Source organism: Microtus oregoni, unplaced genomic scaffold (assembly GCF_018167655.1).
Source record: "Microtus oregoni isolate MIOR12 unplaced genomic scaffold, Mior012 000046F_ref0000063, whole genome shotgun sequence".
Taxonomy (NCBI): Eukaryota; Metazoa; Chordata; class Mammalia; order Rodentia; family Cricetidae; genus Microtus; species Microtus oregoni.
Genome location: NW_024543220.1, coordinates 19402569 through 19424471, shown reverse-complemented (window position 1 = coordinate 19424471; position 21903 = coordinate 19402569). Strand labels below are relative to the sequence as shown.

General features: G+C 48.6%; 1 protein-coding gene and 1 long non-coding RNA gene across 2 annotated transcripts; both read right to left on the bottom strand.

Moving 5' to 3' along the window:
* Nucleotides 1-3173: 3173 nt before the first annotated feature.
* Nucleotides 3174-4070, bottom strand: Mif (macrophage migration inhibitory factor). Its single transcript, XM_041634952.1, has 3 exons — nt 3839-4070; nt 3492-3664; nt 3174-3370 (listed from the first exon to the last, which is right to left on the bottom strand). The coding sequence occupies exons 1-3, from the start codon at nt 3944-3946 to the stop codon at nt 3304-3306; spliced, it is 348 nt and encodes a 115-aa protein (XP_041490886.1). The 5' UTR covers nt 3947-4070; the 3' UTR covers nt 3174-3303.
* Nucleotides 4071-4108: 38 nt separating this feature from the next.
* On the bottom strand, nt 4109-12985 carry LOC121435171. Its single transcript, XR_005972552.1, has 3 exons — nt 12857-12985; nt 10171-10280; nt 4109-4206 (listed from the first exon to the last, which is right to left on the bottom strand). It is a non-coding gene; the product is annotated as an uncharacterized LOC121435171 (long non-coding RNA).
* Between the last annotated feature and the right edge of the window lie 8918 nt (nt 12986-21903).

Below are 21903 nucleotides of genomic sequence, written 5' to 3'. Positions count from 1 at the left end.
TCTCCCAATAATTGAGGTATTGCTTTGGGAGCTCCAGCCTGCTTCGTTTCTAACATCTGTTCTGAAGGCTCTGAGGCAGACTGGTTATGCTACCTGCCAGCTTTAGAGAGCGGGGGGACCCTTCAGCATGGGGGCCAGCAGGTGTAGTGTGTTAGCTCCTGAAGATCCATTTCAGCCACCGTCTCCGGGCCTGTCCACTGCATCCGCTAATGCACCTGATTTCGTGAAGCCCTCTAAGATGTCCTACCACACACGTCATCTCCCACTGCACATCAGGGTTGGCACAGCACAAATGGAGAGCTTTCACAATTTATCAAGACCTGAGTACAGGCACAGGCCACCTGCAATGTCAAATGTTCTTTTCCATCTTCAGGATTGGGCGAATAGGGAAAAAAAGATGGTGAACCCCTTCATTTCACAGATGGGGGAAACTGAGGCCCAAAGCAGGGCCAAAACCAGGGAGATCTGACTCCCAGAAGGAACTGGCTGTGAGGATTGGGGGTGGGATGGGGTGGTGGCTCCTAAGGTATGAGTTCTGGAGAAGGGATGGGTGGAGGTCTCTGAGATGCAGTTGTGCCTGAAAGGAGAGTAGGGGTGGAGAAGGGAGTTTCTGGGAATCTGCACTTGCTGGACAAGGCCCGAAAGTCCCAGGGCAGCAGCCCAGAAGACCAGAGCAGGAAGGAGGCCCTGGAAATGCACATCCCATCTAAGAGGCATGGGTCAAGACAGGCATTTGTGAGTGTCCTCCGAACCAGGATATGCCACCAGTGGTCCTGAGCAACTCCATGGGGCACAGGAGAAGGAACAGCACTTGGAAAGGTACAAGATTTGCCAGAGTTGGTCAGCTGTGGCAAACAGTGACCGTGGGCACAGGTGGGGGTCACCTCATTAGATGCATGGCCCTATGGAACAATGGGGAGAGAACAGGGCGGGGGGCATTCTCTGCCCAACTTCCCCCATCCAACCTGGAGGATTGAGGTATCATTGGGAAAGCTAGCTGGCTGGCCCCTGAGCGTTGGTTTTGAGAAGGAACTGGCCTCATTCAGTGGGTAATGAAGGATCATGCTTTGGAGAAAGGGGCTGGTCAGGGATGACTGGGGTGAGGGAGGGAGACAGAAGCAGTTGCCTCAGCAACCATTAAACTGACCAGGAAACGTGGAGAGCTCAAGTCAATGCCTCTATAACCAGGGTGTAACCCTTTGTAGATGCTCCCACTGAGCACAAATCATAACACTGAGGTTTTTATTTTTGAGGTGGGTGGCTCTTCTGGCTCATGTGATCTCCCCACCCCAGACCCCCACATTCACACAGCTGGTGTTCAGCTTGCCTCCTCTGCCATAGAGATCTCAATTTTAGGCTCACACATGGCCCCTAGGCCAGAGTCCCCCACAGAAACCTTAACTTTAGGCTCACAAGCAGCCTTTAGGCCAAAGCCCTCGCTGAGGAAATGGAGTTTTAGTCTGTGACTCTGCCCTGGGAGCCAGCAGTGACACTATGAGAAGTACTTCAGGGTCAGTGTCCTCATCTGTGAAATGAGGGAGTCAGACTAGAGCTGGGGAGGCCTGAGCCTCTCTGTGTAGAGCAGAAGGCGCCAGGTGCAAGACAGGAGATCAGCAGGAAAAAGAGGTTCTGCGGTTGGGGACCCAGGAGTCTGTGGAAGGCCCGACCTCAAACCCAACCCTGTGGTTAAGAGTATGTGGCAAAGGCCCGGATTGAGGATGGAAGCCTGCCACACAAGAGGTACTCAGATTCCATAGGGCAGCCCCAGATTGTCCCTAAGATTGCAGCAAGGACATGCCTCCCAGTAAGGAGGCAGGCAGGCGTGGCATGCCTTCATGAATGCAGAATGAAACAAAGAAAATCACAAGGCCCCTCATGGTGATAGTAAGCTAGGAAGGGTCTTGCTTTGGGAACCTCTAGGGATGGCTGGCCTCCACACTGAGGAGGCATCTATATTCATGATTCAGTCTCATGAGCTTTGATTCTTTCTAAACAAACCCCCTGCTGGCCCTACTTCTGTCCTGATCTAGTGGTGGGGGCGGTGATGTGTCTGATATGGGGTTCCCCTTCTTCCAGGGTAAAGACTCCATTCTGCTAACGATGGAATACAAAGGGCAGGGATCCTGGCAATCCTGACCAGGACTCTATACCTACACTAGGCCTTAGGTCTCTGCACACAGGGAGACCTCTGTCAGAGGCAAGCTCCTCACTCCCAGTCAGACGTCTGTTTCTGTTCCCAGGCAGGGTCCCTCAGAATCCAAAAGCAAATTCGAATTCCTTGGGATTCTTACAAAAAAAAAAGATTTATCTCAGCGGGTCTCCTTAACTGGAAGGCTTCACACTAAGGAACAGCGAATTCCTTCGGGAGAGCAGCAGGTTCTTATGTTCTTATGACCAAAGCTGAGATTCCGCCTACCCCACCTGTTGTGGGGCTAAATCATACTGGACCTTCGCCAATGACTTTGTTTAATGAAAACGCCCAGAGGGCCAGTACCTTTTCTACCCTAATGTTAATGATAAAGAGAAGGCAGGTACTCCCTCCACCCTCGTGCTTCTCAGGGAACTGCTGTAGGAGGGGGGCGGGGAGCTGCCTGTTCCCCCTGAGCAGAACACAGGCAATGAGTTGGGGAGTGTGGCCCAGGGAGAATTTTGTATCTTGGCCACCTCTTCCACCAACATACCTAAACTGTCCCAAAGTTCCAGAACAAGTAACTATCCAGATCGAGAAACTGGAACCCTTGGCTTAGCGCCGTGATTCTTGGGGAGGAAAAGTTGGGCCGAGAAGAAAGGTGCGGGCCCAGCTACCCACTCTTCTGCTCGAGTAATCCCCTCTTCAATGAAAGCACATTACAAGAGCCGTTTATTATTGCGATAAGAACATTCGGGATTCCCGCACGGAGCAAGTAACTTATTTCAGGAAGCAACTCCTGCTTGGGAAGCTCTGACACGGGGCTCTTGGTCTGAGGTCCCTGGTGATAAGTCAACCCCTTTTAGAGGTAAGGCCAGCATAGGAAAGCCTGGACAAAGGGGCATCTAAACCACGGTTTTTGAGAGAGGCAATGGACAACTCTGAGCCTGCCATCCCACCCCACCCTTCCTTTGCAACCTGGGCTTCATTCAACGGCCCTGCCCTGCACCAATCCCTCTGCAAACCAAGGAAGAAGAAGCAACCGTGGTCTCTAAACCATTTATTTCTCCCGGTCGGAGGGTGGACATTGCTACGTGTGGACGAAAACAGAACACTGCGTGCAGCAAGGCTCCAAGAACAAGAACAGCGGTGCAGGTAAGTTATTAGGCCAGCACTCAGGCGAAGGTGGAACCGTTCCAGCCCACGTTGGCTGCGCTCATGTCGTAATAGTTGATGTAGATCCTGCAAGAATGAAAGCCCGACTCAGCCAAACACGCGGTCTCGGCGAGCGTGACGGTGCCCTCTGGACTGTCCCCGCCTCCCGCCGACCTCCCAGCTCCCCTCACCCATCACCCCCACGCACCGGTCAGGGCTGATGTGCAGGCGATCAGCCAGCAGGCCGCACAGCAACTTGCTGTAGGTGCGGTTCTGCGCGCCGCCGATCTTGCCGATGCTGTGCAGACTGCATAGGGCGCAGGGGTCGCTAGAACCGCTAAAAGTCATTAGCTGGTCCGGGACCACGTGCACTGCGATGTACTGCGGGGGAGGGGAGGATGGACACGCGGTTAGCCCGCCTGAAAGACTACGGGCCACAGGTCTCCGAGAGAGCTCCAACCGCCACCCGCCGGCCCGCCTTGGCTCTCAACCCCATTCTTCCTCTACCCGACTGACGGTTCCACCCCACTCCCTTCCTGTACCCTCCCTGCAAACCTGTGCCGGCTTGCCGGTGGCCTGCGCCAGCTGCTGGGTGAGCTCGGAGAGAAGCCCCTCTGGCACTGAGGCGCGGGGAACGTTGGTGTTCACGGTGAACATCGGCATCGTGGCGGAGGGATTGCACGCAGTAACTAGAGGACGGTGAAAGGCGGGATGTGGCCCAAGTCAGGGATCAGGGACCTGAGCTACGTGACCCAGCTCAGTACCGCCCCAAGCCGGCTGCGGCTCCTCCCCTAGCTCCGCCTCCGATGACATCAGACTACGTACCAAAAGGGGCGCAACTGCGCTTCTGCGCACTCCTACTGCTGGCCTTGGTGCGGTTTGGTGCTTTGGTGCTCCAGGAAGCGCCTTTGTCTCTTTGTTTCCTAAGATAGAAACGAAGAATGCATCATTTAGTAAACTAGGCGGCAAGGACTTGACTCTAGCGATTAGCTTTGTCGAGTCATCCCTGGTAGATGCTACAGATTAACTGTACGACTTGAGCAAGTTCAGGCCTGAGAAATTTCTGTTCCAAGTAGAGAAAAACTTCAGCCCTTGATGTGTGCTGTTAGGTAGTCATGTTGGCTTTCTCTGTCCTGCCAATGGGCCAGGAATGACCGACTCCAGTGAATACGATTTAACCTCAAATAATGAGCCAAAAGCGTGGTGGCTTGTGCTTGGAGAAAAAACAATCCTTACTCTCCTTGGGAACTTCCTCTGAGCTTGTGGAATTGGCAGACCTGTGGATCCCTTACTGGTCTCTGTTCTCCTGTTGTACCAGCAGTCAGCCTTCCCTCCCCTGGCACAGTGCCACCTTCAACCCAGCCACTTTCAACTAAGACTTTTTGTGTGTCCTGAGCCTCCCCGGACATGTGTCCGCAAGGCCTACAATCCGACACGTGTAGGTCCTCGTAGATGGGGAAGGAGGCAGAATGGAGTCGCCATCCAGTTACTTCCCTGCATCCTTGCTGTTGCACAAGAGGGAAGATGCTTGGGAGATCTCCGGGAAGGGGGGGTGGGCATAAGGAAAAGGTTTTGAGCCAAAGGTACCAGTTGGGCTCCTCCAGGCCTTAAGGTATAATGCTAAACTAGGCAATTGTCGGCCCTCAGGGAAGCACTGCTCAAGTTAGATCGCTCAGAGTTACCCTCATCTAAGCCCTTGGTAGACTTTGTATAATTTTCTCACTAACAAGCCAGACATCTGGCAGGTGCCCAGGAAATGTCACTGGGATTCTGGGTCTCCCTTTGTTTCCCTAGTTCTTTTTGGTTTGTTAAAAATCTTGCAGCAAGGCAAAAGCATGCAATGTAGGGGATGGCAGCACTGTCTTGTGACTTCAGGGTTTGTACTTGGCTCAGAAATGGAGACATTTGTGCCCCTGTTTGGCTACCAGACTATTGAAACAATGGTTCCCAAGGAAATGGAGTTTCCTCAGGAGTCTCAAGCTGGAGAACGAAAAAGGCCAAAGGCTGGAGGAACTTGTCTCCCTGAACGAGAGTTCAGACAGCTCTGAAGATTTGTCAGAAGCCTCTGCAGAAGGATCTGGAGCTGAGACGATGCTACTAAGGAGGATCACACCTTGACCAGGATCGCTTAGCCATGCACACCCGTTGCCCTCTAGTTAAGCCTAGACTTCATATCACAGGGCCCGGAAGATGAACTTGAGGTGAGGATCATTGGATGCCTTAAGGTTTCTGTTGCTGCGAAGAGACACCATGACCATGGCAGCTCTTAGAAGAGAGAACATATAAGTGGGGATGGCTAGTTCCGGGGTTTAGCCCGCTCTTGTCATGGCAGGAAGCAAGGAAGCATGGTGGCAAGTAGGGCAGGCGTGGTGCTGGAGAAGGAGCTGAGAGCTCTCCGTCTGGAATTCTACATTCTGGAAACAGGAAGAGAACTGGCCTGAGCTGAGACCTCCCAGCCCAGTCCCTATTGATGGACCTCCTCCAACAAGGCCACATCTCCTCCAACAAGGCCACACCCCCTAATAGTGCCACTCCCAGTGGGCCTGTGGGGGCCTCTCTATTCAAACCGCTGCACTGGGCTTCTTTCATTTGTTCTTCTTCCCAGTGTGGATGCTTGAAATAAACCTCCCTTCTCTGTTTTTCTTCATTGTCTTTTTAATTGGACTAATGAGGATGTGGCCAAGGGTAGGATACCAGGCTGCCAGGGGGCATTGATGGTAAAATGGAAAAGTCTGAGCCAGCAGGGGTCCGAGGTTTCCTCATTCCAAGGTTCCTCTGGTCTCGGGTGCAGGGGGTCCTTGACTTTAGCCCCCCCCCCCCTTTCTCACTCTGGTAGCTTTAGCCTCTTGTCCCCTTGGTTTGTCCTTTAGGTATCAGTTACAGAATTTGCTATACTTTTTTTTTTCATTTTGGTTTTTCAAGACAAGGCTTTGTGTAACTTTGTGTAACTGTCCTGGACTCTCTCTGTAGGCCAGGCTGGTCTTGAACTCAGAGTTCTACCTGTCTCTGCCACCCAAACTCTGGGGTTAAAGGTATGAACCACCACTACCCAGCTAGAACTTAACTGCTATACTTAACAGGTTATGGGTGTTAGGTTTTGGAGCTAAGGGCTAATTGCCTTAGCATAAGCCTTTTTCTCATGACTTTTTCAGACATGACAAGTGCCCTATTGGGAGCCAATCTGTGGTTCTGGAACCCCTTAACTCCCCAGACTCCTCAGATGCCTAGATTCCAGAGGAATAGCAAGTACCACGATTCTCATTTCCCCGAGGAAGTTTACAGGCCAGGGTACCAGGCCCCAAGACATCAAAGGACAGGCTACCAGGGACAGCTCATCACCCCCACTCACATAACAAATACACCTTAACTAAATGTACCTTTCCTTCTCCATATCCTCAGGGCCACATACTCCTTTCCTGAAACAGCCTGTCATGAAACAGCAAGAGAGTCCCAACGACAGTGGGTGAGGGGCAGACAGAACTCACATGGGGAGTTTTATTGGGGAAGGGAAGGGAGAGGGGAGAGAGGAAGGGATTGCAGAGTGACCTCATGAGAAGAGAGGAGAGGAAGCGACAGATGCAGAGAGAAGAGGAAGAAAAGGAGGAAGTAGGCTGAGTTCTGCCTTTTAAAGGAACAGGGTACTGCCTGCCAGGCACACAGGGGTAAGTACTCTGCCAAGTCCCTAGTGGCCATGTGCGCCTGGATACTGACGACCTGTGTGTGGACTTCCAAAACCTACCATCTTGGAAATCTGTAAGAAGGGGAATCCCCCTCCCGTGTAGATTTGAACTCAGATTTCCCATAATGTTTTCTATGGCATTAATAACTCTATAACCAAAAATGCCATTGCTTCATTGTCCCCCTTGAGTCCCAAACCCAGTAACTTTCTCCTCCTTCCAAATTTATGTGTCTTATGTACACCACATTATGCCTAGGACTCTGAGAGCTCAGAGAGCATCAGATACACTAACTGGAGTTACTGAGGGTTGTGAACCACACTGTGGGTGCTGCAAATTGACCCCAGGTGCTCAGCAAGAGCAACAAGTGCTCTAAAACACTAAGCCATCTCTCCAGCCCCCAAGGGACTTTCAGTCAGCGGAATTGTCAGATTCCAGTGACAATATTTTGCAATTTACCTCTAAAGTCAGGAACAAATTAAGGAATCTGTCCCAGAGAAGGGTTTCATATTTAAAGACATACTTTTGGGGACTGGAGAGATGATTCAGAGGTTAAGAGCTCTTCACTGTTCTTCCAGAGGTCCTGAGTTCAATTCCCAGCAACCACATGGTGTCCCACAACCACCTGTAATGAGATCTGGTGCCCTCTTCTGGCGTGCAGGCAGAAATGCAGGCAGGACACTGTATACCTTTAAAAAAAGGTTTTTTTGGCACCCTTGAAAACACAAGAAGGGAGCTTACCTGAGTCTGACTAAAGAAAAGGTTTTATTGGCACCCTTGAAAACACAGGAAGGGAGATTACCTGAGTCTGACTACTTGTGTCCCATTAAAATCCCCAGGGATATGAAAACAGTTGTCATGGTAATAGCACTTCATAGCTCCTTAAGTACATTCCCTCCAAGGTTCATGAGATGTTTATGCTTACATCTGAACATGTGCACATCAAGGAACATCAGTTACTAACAACACTATGACACCTCAGCACCACACAGCCTGAATCCTGACACACCTTAGACCATAGGCAGCCACTCCCTGTCAAACCTCCTACTTTAAAATGAAGGAGCAGGAATAGGCTTGAATTCCCTGACCTTTAGTCAGGGTGGAATGGATCCACCTCTACGGGCCATCTTAATGTCCAAAACCCTATAAGTAACCACACCTTAGGTTTCTTGTTTGTAGCCACACCTGTTGGTAAAAATAAGCCCAAACCTCTCTGACCTTTAGTCCAGGTGGACCGGACTCACATCCATGTGCCCCCTCATCCCCCTCCCCAGCTCTGCCCCTCTGGACTTCCATAAGGAAAGAATTTCTCAAATCAGTTCCCATCACAGTCCTTCACTATAGCCCCATACGTTCATGGGGTGTGCAATGGCTTGAATGCTGAATGTTCCCCAAAAGTCCTTGTGTTAAAGGCTTGATCACCAGGGTATGGCTAGTGAGAGGCCCTGCGGTAGAGATGGAGACTTTAGGGGAGGTGGTGACTACACAGCAGGCATGTCCTTTAAGGGGACTGTGAAACCCCAGGTTCCTACTCTCTTATGGGCTTCCTGTTTACTAATGGAGCAGTTTAGTGCACTGGCTGCTCTGTCCTCCAGCTGGGACTGAAACTTCCAGAAGCAGCGGGTGGTACTTTTTTTTTCTTTTTTTTCTTTTTTTTCTTTTTTCTTTTTGGTTTTTCGAGACAGAATTTTTTTTGTGACTTTGGAGCCTGTCCTAGAACTAGCTCTTGTAGACCAGGCTGGTCTTGAACTCACAGAGATCCGCCTGCCTCTGCCTCCCAAGTGCTGGGATTAAAGGCACCACCAACGCCCCGGTTTGTGGTACTTTTTATAAGCTAATTGCCTTAAGTATTTCTCCATAGCAACAGGAAATTGACTCTTGCAGTCTCTGGGAAATAGGTTGGGAAGAGGTGGGCGGGGCCACATCCTGGATGCTTCCCTCTGTCCAGGCTCTTGTGACTATCATGGCAGCAGGCTCTCATCTCAGGCCCACTCCCCCAGGTCACACATGTCACCTACGGAGCCTGTGGGGAAACAGGACTGGAAAGTGCCCCACTGCCTACACATGGCAAAAGCTGACTGCCACAAGGTTGGCCTTACACGTAGTATTTGAAGACTGTTTTAAGGAAGTGTAAGGAAATGGTCAACAGACAGGTGTCTCAGAACCTGGCCCAGAGCCTCTGGCCAATGGCAGGAGAGATTACATAATCACACAGACAGACCAACTCTCTCTCTCTCTCTCTCTCTCTCTCTCTCTTTCTCTCTCTGCACATGGCATTCAGCTGCCTTTCTCAAGAGTTTGCTCAGTCCATTCATAAACAGAGCGGGAAGGGTAACAAGAACAGAAGACACACGGACTCTAAGCAGGTACTGCCTAGTAAGCCTGCTAGCCTACAAGACTATGTCAAGCAACTTCTGTTACAGTGGCCAAATACCCGGAGAATCAACTCCAGCTAATTACTGGAGAGCAGCTGAGCTCTGCTGGATGCCTGCCACGGGGGATGAGACAGCAATCTGAGGCTGAATCAGAATGCTCCGTTTCTTTCATTCATCTAGGTGGCCAGGGATCAGCAAATGTTCAGACAACTGTTGCCTCCTTTTTACAAGGAGACTCCCAATTTTGTTGGGAACTGTACCCCTACTCCCACACTATTTAGATGTGTATCCCAATAATGTAACTTAGCACTGGGGGGAGTTCTAATCACGATGCTACTACTATGCTTTAAATATCTGTGTCCTCGTGAAAATCTGTGTTGAAACCTCAGAGTAACGGCGTGAGAAAGTGGGGCCTTCGAGAGTACATAAAGCCATGGGGGGGGGGGGGTTGGAGAGATGGCTCAGAAGTTAAGAGCATTGCCTGCTCTTCCAAAGGTCCTGAGTTCAATTCCTGGCAACCACATGGTGGCTCACAACCATCTGTAATGAGGTCTGGTGCCCTCTTCTGGCCTGCAGACATACAGACAGAATATTGTATACATAATAAATAAATATTTGGGGAAAAAAAAAGCCATGGGGGCTCAGCCTCATTGGCAGGAAAGGGCTGGAGGCAATTAGAGAGATCCTTTGTGCCCTTTGCTTATTTATTTGGTGTTAGAGGGATTAAACCTAGGGCTCCAAGGACACTGAGCTGTGTCCCTAACTGCTTTATTCCTCCTGTTATGTCACCCTGTGCCAGGTGAGGATGCAGTACCCATGGGGATGTAGTACTCACCCTTTGTGCCATTTGAGCACAAGGCCATCAGGTACCATCTTGGAAGCAGAAAGGGTAGTTCTCACCAAGCACTGAATCTGCCAGGGCCTCGGTTTTTGACTCCTTAGCCTCTAGAATAATGAGAAAATAAATCTATCTGTTACGCCCAAATTGTGGAGCTTCCCAAAAACCAACAAGGAGACCGAGTTTTATATGTAAAAGCAAAGAGTCTTTATTCTTATTCAAGTTTGAACTTGGACTCTCCGTGTACCTAAAGGACTCGATGAGTCCGAGGTTCTGGGAGGCTGTGTCTGGGAAGGCTCTTGGGAGTGGTAGTCCCTTGCAGTCATGGTTCTGAGTCCGTAAATTCAACTATGTGTAGACTGGATACTAGAGGAAAAAAATCATGCTTGTGCTGAGCGGGAACACTTTCTGTTGTTACTTCTATAATAACTATTCACACAGCACTCATAGTGTTATTAGAGTATGATAAGTAATATAAAGATGTTTGAAAGTCTACAAGCGAACACGTGCAGATTCTATGCAAAAATCATTTAAGGGACTGGAGCAGGTAACAGTTTCAGGTTTCACATGATGTCCTGAAGCCAATCTCCTGTGGATACCTGAAAACAGCTTATTTTATCAGAGTATTGCTTCCTGACCTTCTTAGCTGTTCAGACTGGGAGTTGGGCTCACAGAGATAAAAATGTCTTGGCATAGCCCCAGGCCCTGCTCAGGCTGCATGCAGGTCATTCAGCTTCCATAGAGTGCCACACTCCTGAACCTGCCTCTTCAAGCTGATGACTGGAAGCCATGTTAGGAAAGACTGTACATGGAGAAAACCTGAACATCCTTTTGGTTTGAGACAAAGTATTAATCTTGGATTTCCCTACAAGAAGTGATGGAGGGTGGTTGATTCAGGTGTTGGGCAAGTCTCTCCTGCAGTGGTCCCTATACCTGTTGCCATGGCTCCCCTTGAATAAAGTCTTCCTTAGTGATGACTTAATGGCTGTCATTGACTTTCTTTCTTTCTTTCTTTCTTTCTTTCTTTCTTTCTCCTTTTGACAGGGTTTCTCTGTGTAAATTTGGAGCCTGTCCTGGAATTTGCTCTGTAGACCAGGCTGGCCTCGAACACACAGAGCTCCACCTGCCTCTGCCTCCCTAGTGCTGGGATTAAAGGCGTGCACCACCACCGCCCAGCTCTTATTTTCTTTAATGACGCCCAAGAGAGTCTCAGATTTGAGAGCTGGTGATGGCTCAGGAGAGGCAAGGACAGAATTGGACTGGGGTCTGCCATGGAGAGATCCCGCCTCAGTCTGTTGAGTCTACAGTGAAGCCGGCATGCAAGTAAATGCTTGTGGGAAGAGCGAGTCAATAGATGGCCGTATTCTGTGATCCTAGCACTGGGGAACCGGAGAGGCAGAGTGGAGGCAAGAGAGCATTGAGTTCGAGACAGTCTAGGATACACAGCAAGCCTCCAGCTCAAAACACAAACAAGCTGGATGTGGCAGTGCATACTTGGGGTGGGACTGAGGCGTCAGGAGGATCAGGGGTTCAAGGTCTTCCCCTGATACATAAAGATCAAGGTTAGCCTGGACTACGAGATCTTGATCAGAGGCTACAAGGGTAACTGGGCCTATCTTCCATCAGGCCCTCCATTTGCTGACTCAGCAGAACATGGTGCGGGAGTGGGGGTGTATGTAGCCATTAGAGGAACTGCACCGTGCTGCTAGGCCCCTCCACACATCCAAATCAATGCACAGTTACATTACAGCCACACAAAAGAGGCTCACATACATTGGCAAACAGGACCACAACAGGGCAGCCACGATTAAGCCCTTAACAGTTTCCACCTCATTAAAAGAACAGTTTCATTCTTTCAAGGCCAAGTGTTGGTGATGTGAACTGGAGCTCCCAGAAGAAAGGGGGGTTGGGTGTTAAAGATTCAAAAAATCTCCAGAAATGAGCGCTGGTCAGAAAATCAGAACTGGTCTTACCCAAACGACAAGTCCAGCCCGGAAACCCAACAGGCTCCGTTTAAAGCTGAGGCCAAATCCAGCTAGGAACAGGGGTGTCCAAAGAACACCTACACACCCACACCGACACGTTCCAGCCCTCGGCTTCCAGGATTGGACCGGGTATTTTCACCCAGGGAGAAGGCTGAGAGTGGAGGTGAGATACGCCCGTGGAACACCAGCTGCTCCTGGCACCTCCGGGGGGCGGAGTCACATTCTGTCCGAGCTGTGGAAAACCAGAACTCCCTCTGTTGAGACTACCTGGTCGGACACTTTTACATCTCAGGGAGAATTGTTTATTGAGACAGACCGTACTCAAGATAGCCTGCTTTGCCTGAGCAAGCTATTAAGAGAAATAAACCAGTTTATAAGTAAACAAAAGAGCGACCACAGATCTCTCAAGCCCTGCGTGTACCCTCTCGTACAGCGGTACGGACTTCACCAAAGCCCAGAGCCCACTCCTGTAAGAGCCCCGACCAGCTCCCTCCCCTTCTCACAACTTCCTTCTGGCGGGGCAAGTCTCTGACCCTTGCTGCCATGCTAATCAAGGCAGGTTCATCTGCTGAGGTCAGATTTTGGTCTCTTTCCTGCCTTTTGTTCCTTTATTCTTTGCTTCTAAACCAAACAGAAGAACAGTAGAGAGCAACTGTATTAAAGGTAATCCCCTCTCCCGGGTCCCCGTTGGAGCTCACCTGTTCTTCTGCACCTCCGGGTGTCCTAGACTGGGAACCACCCAGGCCGGTCACAGGAGCTTCGCCAGGAGCCGTCTCAGGTCAGCTCTGCACCGCCCTGGCTCCATCCCGTCCAGACTTAACTCTGAGGATTTCCCACAGGGCACAGACACTCTTGTCACCAGAGGGCGACAGACTACATATTCTGAGAAGCCACACTTAAGTCTATTTATGTGTCTGTGTGCGGGGAGGGGTTGTGGGTGTGAGTGCGTGTGTGTGACATTGTGTGTGTGGAAGTCATTGACAATAGGACAACTTCTGGGAGCTGATTTCCCCCTCCAGCAGGTGGGTTATAGGATGAAACTCAGGGCATCAGGCCTGGCAGCAAGCACTTTTACCTGCTGGGAGCTGATTTCCCCCTCCAGCAGGTGGGTTATAGGATGAAACTCAGGGCATCAGGCCTGGCAGCAAGCACTTTTACCTGCTGGGAGCTGATTTCCCCCTCCAGCAGGTGGGTTATAGGATGAAACTCAGGGCATCAGGCCTGGCAGCAAGCACTTTTACCTGCTGGGAGCTGATTTCCCCCTCCAGCAGGTGGGTTATAGGGTGAAACTCAGGGCATCAGGCCTGGCAGCAAGCACTTTTACCTGCTGGGAGCTGATTTCCCCCTCCAGCAGGTGGGTTATAGGGTGAAACTCAGGGCATCAGGCCTGGCAGCAAGCACTTTTACCTGCTGGGAGCTGATTTCCCCCTCCAGCAGGTGGGTTATAGGGTGAAACTCAGGGCATCAGGCCTGGCAGCAAGCACTTTTACCTGCTGGGAGCTGATTTCCCCCTCCAGCAGGTGGGTTATAGGGTGAAACTCAGGGCATCAGGCCTGGCAGCAAGCACTTTTACCTGCTGGGAGCTGATTTCCCCCTCCAGCAGGTGGGTTATAGGGTGAAACTCAGGGCATCAGGCCTGGCAGCAAGCACTTTTACCTGCTGGGAGCTGATTTCCCCCTCCAGCAGGTGGGTTATAGGGTGAAACTCAGGGCATCAGGCCTGGCAGCAAGCACTTTTACCTGCTGGGAGCTGATTTCCCCCTCCAGCAGGTGGGTTATAGGGTGAAACTCAGGGCATCAGGCCTGGCAGCAAGCACTTTTACCTGCTGGGAGCTGATTTCCCCCTCCAGCAGGTGGGTTATAGGGTGAAACTCAGGGCATCAGGCCTGGCAGCAAGCACTTTTACCTGCTGGGAGCTGATTTCCCCCTCCAGCAGGTGGGTTATAGGGTGAAACTCAGGGCATCAGGCCTGGCAGCAAGCACTTTTACCTGCTGGGAGCTGATTTCCCCCTCCAGCAGGTGGGTTATAGGGTGAAACTCAGGGCATCAGGCCTGGCAGCACTTCTACCTGCTGCGTCACCTCAGGTGCCCACATTAATTTTTAAGAAGGGTATGTCTTTCTTTGTTTTTTTATTAATTACTTTAAAAATTTTTTCTTTCGTTATTTCTTTTTTTCCCCTCTCTCTCTTTTAGTTTTTCAAGACAGGGTTTCTCGGTATAACAGCCCTAGCTGTCCTGTAACTAGCTCTGTTGACCAGGCTGGCCTCGAATTTACAGAGATCTGCCTGCCTCTGACTCTCAAGTGCTGGGATTAAAGGCGTGCGCTACCACTACCCAGCTATAAATTTTTTACTTTCATTTTATATGCATTGGTGTTTTGCCATGGGTGTTGGGTCCCCTAGAACTGCGGTTACAGACAGTCCCCTGGAAGAGCAGTCAGTGCTCCTAACCTTTGAGCCATCTCTTCAGCCCCTGTCTTTGTTCTATTTTTAAAAGTTTATCTTGTCTTAAAATTCCTAGTCCAATTCAGAAAAAAAAAATTTTAAGATTATTTTTGTTTTCTACAAATAGTGTTTTGCCTGTGTCGGTGTGCACCACACACATGCCTTCAGAGTCAAGAAGAGGGCAGAGCATCTCCTGGAACTGGAGCTGCAGATGCCTGTGAACTCTGTGAGTTCTAGAATCAGGGGCCCTGAGTCGTCTGAGAGAACAGCAAGTGGTCCTAATCACCAAACCATCTTTCTAGCCATTCAGAAACATTTTAAAACTTAATATGTAAAGTAACTTGTTCTTGCTCATTATACATTATAAGATTCTTGAAAAACATTCCTACTCCAGAACCTAGAATTTCAATGAGGCCTCTTTGGGCTCTGGAATTTGGCCAGTTAAAAAACAAACAGCTAGGCGGTGGTGGTGCACAACTTTAGTCCCAGCACTTGGGAGACAGAGGCAGGTGGATCTCTGAATTTGTGGCCAGCCTGGTCTACAGTGAGAGTTCCAGAACAACCAGGGGTACACTGAGGAAACCCTGTCTTGAAAACAAGACAAAACAAAACAAAACTAACCCTCCAAAGTATATTAAACACACACACACACACACACACACACACACACACACACAAGATAATGACTACCAATGCCTTAGTCATTGGAAACTGACTTGTTTTGAACAATTTGGATAAGAAAAGTCAGCCCAGGGCTGGAGAGATGGTTCAGAGGTTAAGAGCACTGACTGCTCTTCCAGAGGTCCTGAGTTCAATTTCCAGCAACCACATGGTGGCTCACAGCCATCTATAATGAGATCTGGTGCCCTCTTCTGGCATGTAAGCATACATGAAAGAAATGTTGTATACATAATAAATAAATAAATCTTAAAAAAAAAAAAAAAAGAAAAGTCAGACCAAACTGTTTGGGTTGCCTAACAGGAATTGCTGGAGTAGTTACTTCAAGGCAGGTCCAAGTCTGAGTTTGCCATAGGACTTCTCAGAGTCTGCCAAGCCCCATGGTAACACGTCCATCATCTGTAATTTGAGTCCATCAGAGTTTATATGATTGATTGCTGTAGTTAGGTCCTATATTGTGAGGTATTCAGCCACATATCTAAGCATAGATAGTCATTAGGATAAACTATGCTGTGACAGAAAATATGCTGTTATAATAAATTGGCCATTATATCTATGAACTTGCCATATTTTGACATTGCTAATATTGATAGCAACATAGTAATACAGTTGGTTGGAGTCCCTTAATTCGTGATTTTTCTTAGAAGGAAGTTCTGTTGCTCTCAGCCCCAGGCGTCTTGAATCTAAAACAGAAATACCCTAGGCTGTGCAAGGTGGCCCACACCTGCAGTCCCAGCATCTGGAAGGCGAAGGCAAGAAAACTGTCAGGAGCTCAGGGTGGCCCCATCTACATGGTGAGCTATAGACAGGGATATATCGTGAGGCTAGAATTCAACTGCTTCAAAAGGGGGATGGGGCAGTGAGACGACTCAATGGGTAAAGACACTTGGTGAGCAAGCCTGACACCCACCCAAATTCAAGTCCCAGATCCCAGGCAAAAGTGGAAGAAAAGAACCAACTCCACAAAGTTATCCTCTGACCTCAACCCACGAGCCATAGCAGGTGCATACACACATACAGACACAAACATACAGCACACATTGGTAAGAACAGTCAATCGATTACATAGGCTGTTAAGGTTGCTCAGTGGGCTGTCATGCAAGCCTAATGACCTGGGTTCGGTCCCCAGAACTGCTACTGGGAGGACAGAACTGATTCTAGAGGGTTGTCCTCTGGCATCTGCACCATGGCACGGGCATTCGCTATGTGTGTGTGCTGGGATTCCAGGCGGGTGCCACCATGCCTAGGTTCTTAGATACTTTTCAATTTCAGCCAAAGTAGGCTGCCCACATCGCCTCTCTAGTTCAGCTGAGTGTGTCTAGACGATCGTGTGTTCATAACATTTCCAAACAAAAAGAGGCAGAGGTAGCAGTGAGCAGAAGAGGAGTTAGGTGATGGGTGAGCAGCGGATGAAAACCTCTGAAAGCTAACGAACAAATGTTCCGATCCAACTGCTCTCATGAGGACACTCCAAAACTCTTCACAAACTAGTGTCCTTAGAGAGGGATTGCTAGCAACCAGCTCCACAAAGGCCAGTGGCCACAGGCCAGACCAAACAGGAGATCCAGGCCCCAGAAAGCTTGCCAACCTGAGAAAGCAAAATGGTTAGCAGGGCACAACGGCCTGTACTGGTGGTACATGGCACTGATTTGAGTGGTTCCTCTAGTGAAAACGGATGTTCTTAAGGTCCCACATTGAGCACCAAAGCTGCCAAAGCATACCTCTCACCCCAAGGGGAGCATGGGATTATTCTGTCAACTATAAATGAGCATGGTTTGGGGACACAGATTCAGTTTTCACTGAGTGTGTTCTAACAAGAAACTGTTCCATACGTTGCCAGGCAGCGGTGGTGGCACATGCTGTTAATCCCATCATTCAGAAGGCAGAGGCAAATGGATCTCTGGGTTTGGGGACAGCTTGGTTTACAGAGGGAGTTCCAGGACAGCCAGAGACACACAGAAAAACCCTGTCTCAAAAAAAAAAAACCCACAAAAACCCACCAAATGAACAAACAAAAAACAAAAAGAAGAGGAGGAAGAGAAGCAGCTGTTTCTTGAACACTTGTAGTAGCAGAACAGAGTCAAGATCATCATTAAATGTATCTCTGGGGGAGGCAGGAGGCAGGCATTCTCTAACGCTATCCTTCAAGCATGGCAACCATTATTATCACAGCAGCGAGATTACTTGCAAAAGACCCCAAGACTGAGCCTGTGAACATTTCCTCAAAGGAGAAGACGGGGAGGGTCACTAGACCCTCGGCTGAGACTCCAGCCACTTCTAGGCCTCTTGCCCCAGCTGTATGTAATTTTGCTTGAGCGGCATGTGGTCTTGGGAGGTGCCATCGTACATAGAACGCGGAAGGTTAGCTGAAGGGGAATACCATCTCTGCAGCTGTGGAGAAGTGGTCATTCACACTGAAGTGAGACTTCCCAGTGGTCTGGCTGCTTTGGGGTCACCATACACCAGGAAGTAGCCCCTCCCCCATGCTCTGTAATGGTGACTCTGGTAGCTCCTATTTGGGCCTGCCATTGGTGCTTATCTGGGAGAAAGAGACATTTATCCACATATCCCTGGAAAAGTTCGTGCAATATGTTTGGGGTTCAGGGTTCTGAGGCCGTCCCCACTTCAGCCTTCTCTGTTTGCCCCCACTAAAGGCGATGCAGGGGACCACCTTTAAGGACGGCAGGCTGAAAGACCCCAATGCTGGGCAGTCTTTCAGGCTGAGGAGACCCTCCCAAGGAACAGCGAGTCACTCTTCGGATGCAAATAGCAAGAGGCTTTATTTAATACACAGGTACCTGGGGCGGCTTAGTCTCTCGGAAGACAAGCGCGCGCCTGCAGACTGGGGGAAGGTCTTTTTATAGGAAAGAGGGCAGCAGAAGCAGATTACAGAAGCAAATGCATCGTTAGTGGTCAGTTGGAATGGGGCAAGGGGCACAGGTGGTTTTTCCTCTCCCAGCACAGATGTATGGGAACAGATATCCTGTTAATTGATGTCCTGTCCTAATCTATGGATATAAAGATCCTGTCTTGCAGCCAGGGACCCTGACCTTACTCTGCACTTACAGTTGTTCGTCAAAAGCTTTGTGAAATGACGTTACAGCAGATAAGCTGGGATCTTTCATAGGGGGAGTTGTCTTCTTCTGTGAATTACTGACATTCTAAGTTGGGCACATGTGCTGACTATGCAAACGGGAGGTTCTCATTAGAGCAGGCCAGCTGCGGGTTCCTTATCGCTTGGGGCCAGGTGGCTGACCGGCTGACCGCAGATATCTCGCCTGGCTTCTCCACCCTTGTTCTCAAGTCGAACTTCCCTGCTCTAATTACTTGCGTTGCTCCAAAGTTTAAGCCTTGCAAAATGGCATTACTGCTGCTTAGTGAGTGGGGGTCTTTCATTCCCCCCCTTTTTTTTTATCATGGATTTAATCATAAATCCATGTGTTTAAAGACCTCTACGTCATTCTGCTTTAATATCTGATATTGCTGGGAGAGTACCATGGTTTGGATAACTGAAAGTCTGTCTTTTATAAATTGCACCAGGCGATTTAAAATGTAAGGGCCGATTGTAAAGATAAGAAGTAAAATAAGTAGGGGCCCAGCTATAGTGGAAATTAAGGCTTTTAACCATGGTGATTTATTAAACCATCCTTTAAAATATCCTTGTTGAGAAGATAGTAGAACATCTCTAGGGTTTGCAGAATAGCTCTTAGCAAAACTATCTGAATGAGGCTTGAAAGTAACTACATGGCAGACATTGTGAACCACTGTAGACCCGAGAATAGCACCCAACATTGTGGCAATAATAGTCTATTGACTACAAAGAGCTTAACTCAGCCCTAAGAAACACATGGATGCCTTCTCCTAAGAGGCAAGTTTAGTATTATGAAGACAAATCTCTTTTGCTGTAGACACCGGGAGTGTTGTTCCTCAGCTCCAGAGAATGTGCCGGAGAAGTCAGTTTCAGTCCAGCTGGCACCACATGGCATTTACGAGTTTCCATTGCATCCCGTAGCATCAGCTTTATCCAAATGTACAGGGTTGTGTCCATTGTGAGAACTTTAACAAACAATGAGAGAAAATGCAATACAGGATGACAAATGTTTAAAACAAAACAGAAAGCCCTAAAGCCAGAGGACAGCCAATGAGGACATAAATATCTTTTTGAGACTGACCTTACCCAGGCTTCACATTTGTAAGTACAGCATCAAAAAGTTTTAACATCCCATTGATATCTATTTTATTATATATTAAATTACATCTGTTTACCTTTTGAAAGTCATATCATTTTATAACCCCATAGATTAAAACAAGATTTTCCTGTAGAAAAACAAAACCTGTCAAGAGGTAAGGAGGCTTTAGGTGTGTTTGCTTCTCTCTGCAGTTATCTGCACAAAACGGTCTGATCTGGAAAAGTCTCAAACTGTACTAAATAATTCCTGTCAATAGGTCCCAGACACACAAAGGAGGAACAGAACAGAATTGTCTTTTGCTTCTGCTGTCTGATATTATGCTTTAAAAGACATTAAAAATGAGCAGAGCCCTGTGGGTTTCTGACTTTAGGAAAGAAGAGCCTTAAAGGTGATGTAAGCCCATCTTACAGCAGATGTGCCTGCCCTGTGCAAGCCTTGAGCTCAGGATTCCATCATCAAGGTCAACCATTGTCAGCAGATACATGAGCAGCAGCTAACTAGCCAGGCAACAGAGCTAGTGGCAACGATGCCGGGGTGTTTTGAACCCAGAACAGGACAGGAGGGAGGGAGGTCTGTCCAGTCATTTTTGCTGGTCTCCAGGGCCAATTATATCAATTTGTTTTTTTAGAATCTTACTTATCCTATCTATCTGACCTGAGCTTTGAGGTTGGTAAGCTTAAGTTCCAATTGATCCCCAATGTCTTGGCCACACCCTAACTTGCCTGGGCAACAAAGGCAGGCCTATTATGGGACATGATTATCTTGGCCATCCCAAACCTTAGGATGATTTTTTTTTTTTTCTGATCTTCTTAGCCATTACATTGGGTGTCTCAATCTTGGTCAATGTATGATGGCTATCTTCTTTGGCAAATGCGTGGCCTCCTGGAGGCTCAAAATTTCCGCAGATGTCAACAGTCCTTTTTGTCTGTATATTGCTTTATATATATATATATATATATAGGTGAGGGCAAAAGCATACCTGCTGTTAGTATAGACGTTCCCTCTGCCATCTGTAGAGCTTGTATCAAAGCCACAAGTTCAGCGTTCTGGTCGGGCCACCATCCCTGAAGGGAGGCTACTGGCCCAGATCATTTGCTTCCTGTCCACCAATGTTGCCCCCGCCTTCCGCTTACCTTCGGTCTTCTGTACCTGCTTAGCTCGGACCGCCAGCCTTGTACCCCTGGCAAGCTTCACCCTCATTTTCGGCTCTGCCTGGCACAGCTTAGCCTGCCATTTTGCCATTCGCCTGTCCTTTAGGCAGATGCTGGTAGGATCCATAGTCCATCGACGTCAGCCCAGCACAGGAGCAGTAGTCTGGCACAGGAGGGCACCTGTGGTAGCATGGTGACTGCTGTATCGCAGTCTGACATGGGTGAGGGGAGCAAGACTGTAGAGTGAGCAGTCAGGGCTCATGCAGGCTTTAGAGCAAGCACAGCATCAAGGCAGTTGCTAGGAGGTGAGGATTTCTTCAGCGGTGAAGGCAGGGAGAGGTGGTCATCCTGGTGAGGAGGGCGTGGTAGAGGCAGAGGCAGACAAGCAGCCTGTGTCTCCTGCAGAACTGAAAACAGCAGCGAAAGCAAAAGTCCCTCGTTTGGTCAACAAAAGGCTTTGGTCATACATTCAGAAGTGACCAGGGAGGAACGAGTCATTTATTTGTCTTTTTCCCAAATTTATAGTTCGTAAGGTGTCCAGTTTGTATTCTTTACTCAGTTCCAGTGTCCCTCTTTATCTGTCTTTGATCTTCTGTTGCCCAGGCTCCTAATCTGTCTGAGTCCTATCTTTCTTTTGCTTCCCGCCTCTCTCTCTCTCTCTCTCTTTTTTTTCTCTCTCTCTTTCTCTCTCTCTCTTTCTCTCTCTCTCTCTTTCTCTTTCTCTCTTTTTCTCTCTCTCTCTTTCTCTCTCTCTCTTTCTCTCTCTCTCTCTTTCTTTTGTGGCTACTGCTGTCTGCTGACCTTCAGAGGTTGGGTAAAATGCCTGTAAACTTTCATTAATCATTTAAGGAACACAGATTTTAACTGGCCCCTGGAGAACCTCTCTTATCTCAGCCGAATTAGTGGGGTGCCTTGCAGCCCCCGCCTGAGATTTGCCATGAGCCCAGCATTTTGACTGTCAGTTTCTCCCTTTAGAAGAATGAAGATAGATCCATATTTTTCTCTATGCACAAAACTGAAATCCAAACAAATTAAAGACCTTAACATAAAACCAACAATATTGAACCTTTTATAGAAGGAAAAAAGTTTAAAATTTATTTTAGCAAAGGATATAATCAACAGAACGTAATATCAACCTGTAGAATGGGGAGGTATCATGAGACATATAAGGAACTTAGGAACTTAATCCTCATTAGTACAATTACGTCACAGACCAAAACTGTAAATTCTCAACAAATGAACTTGAAGTGACTGAAAGATAATTAAAATTTGTTTAAATATAA

Coding starts and splice junctions, on each gene's coding strand:
- Mif (XM_041634952.1), bottom strand. CDS start 3,946: ATGCCGATGTTCACCGTGAACACCAACGTTCCCCGCGCCTCAGTGCCA. Junction 3,665..3,838: donor CCACCGGCAAGCCGGCACAG/GTTTGCAGGGAG, acceptor CCTCCCCCGCAG/TACATCGCAGTGCACGTGGT. Junction 3,371..3,491: donor CTGCACATCAGCCCTGACCG/GTGCGTGGGGGT, acceptor TCATTCTTGCAG/GATCTACATCAACTATTACG.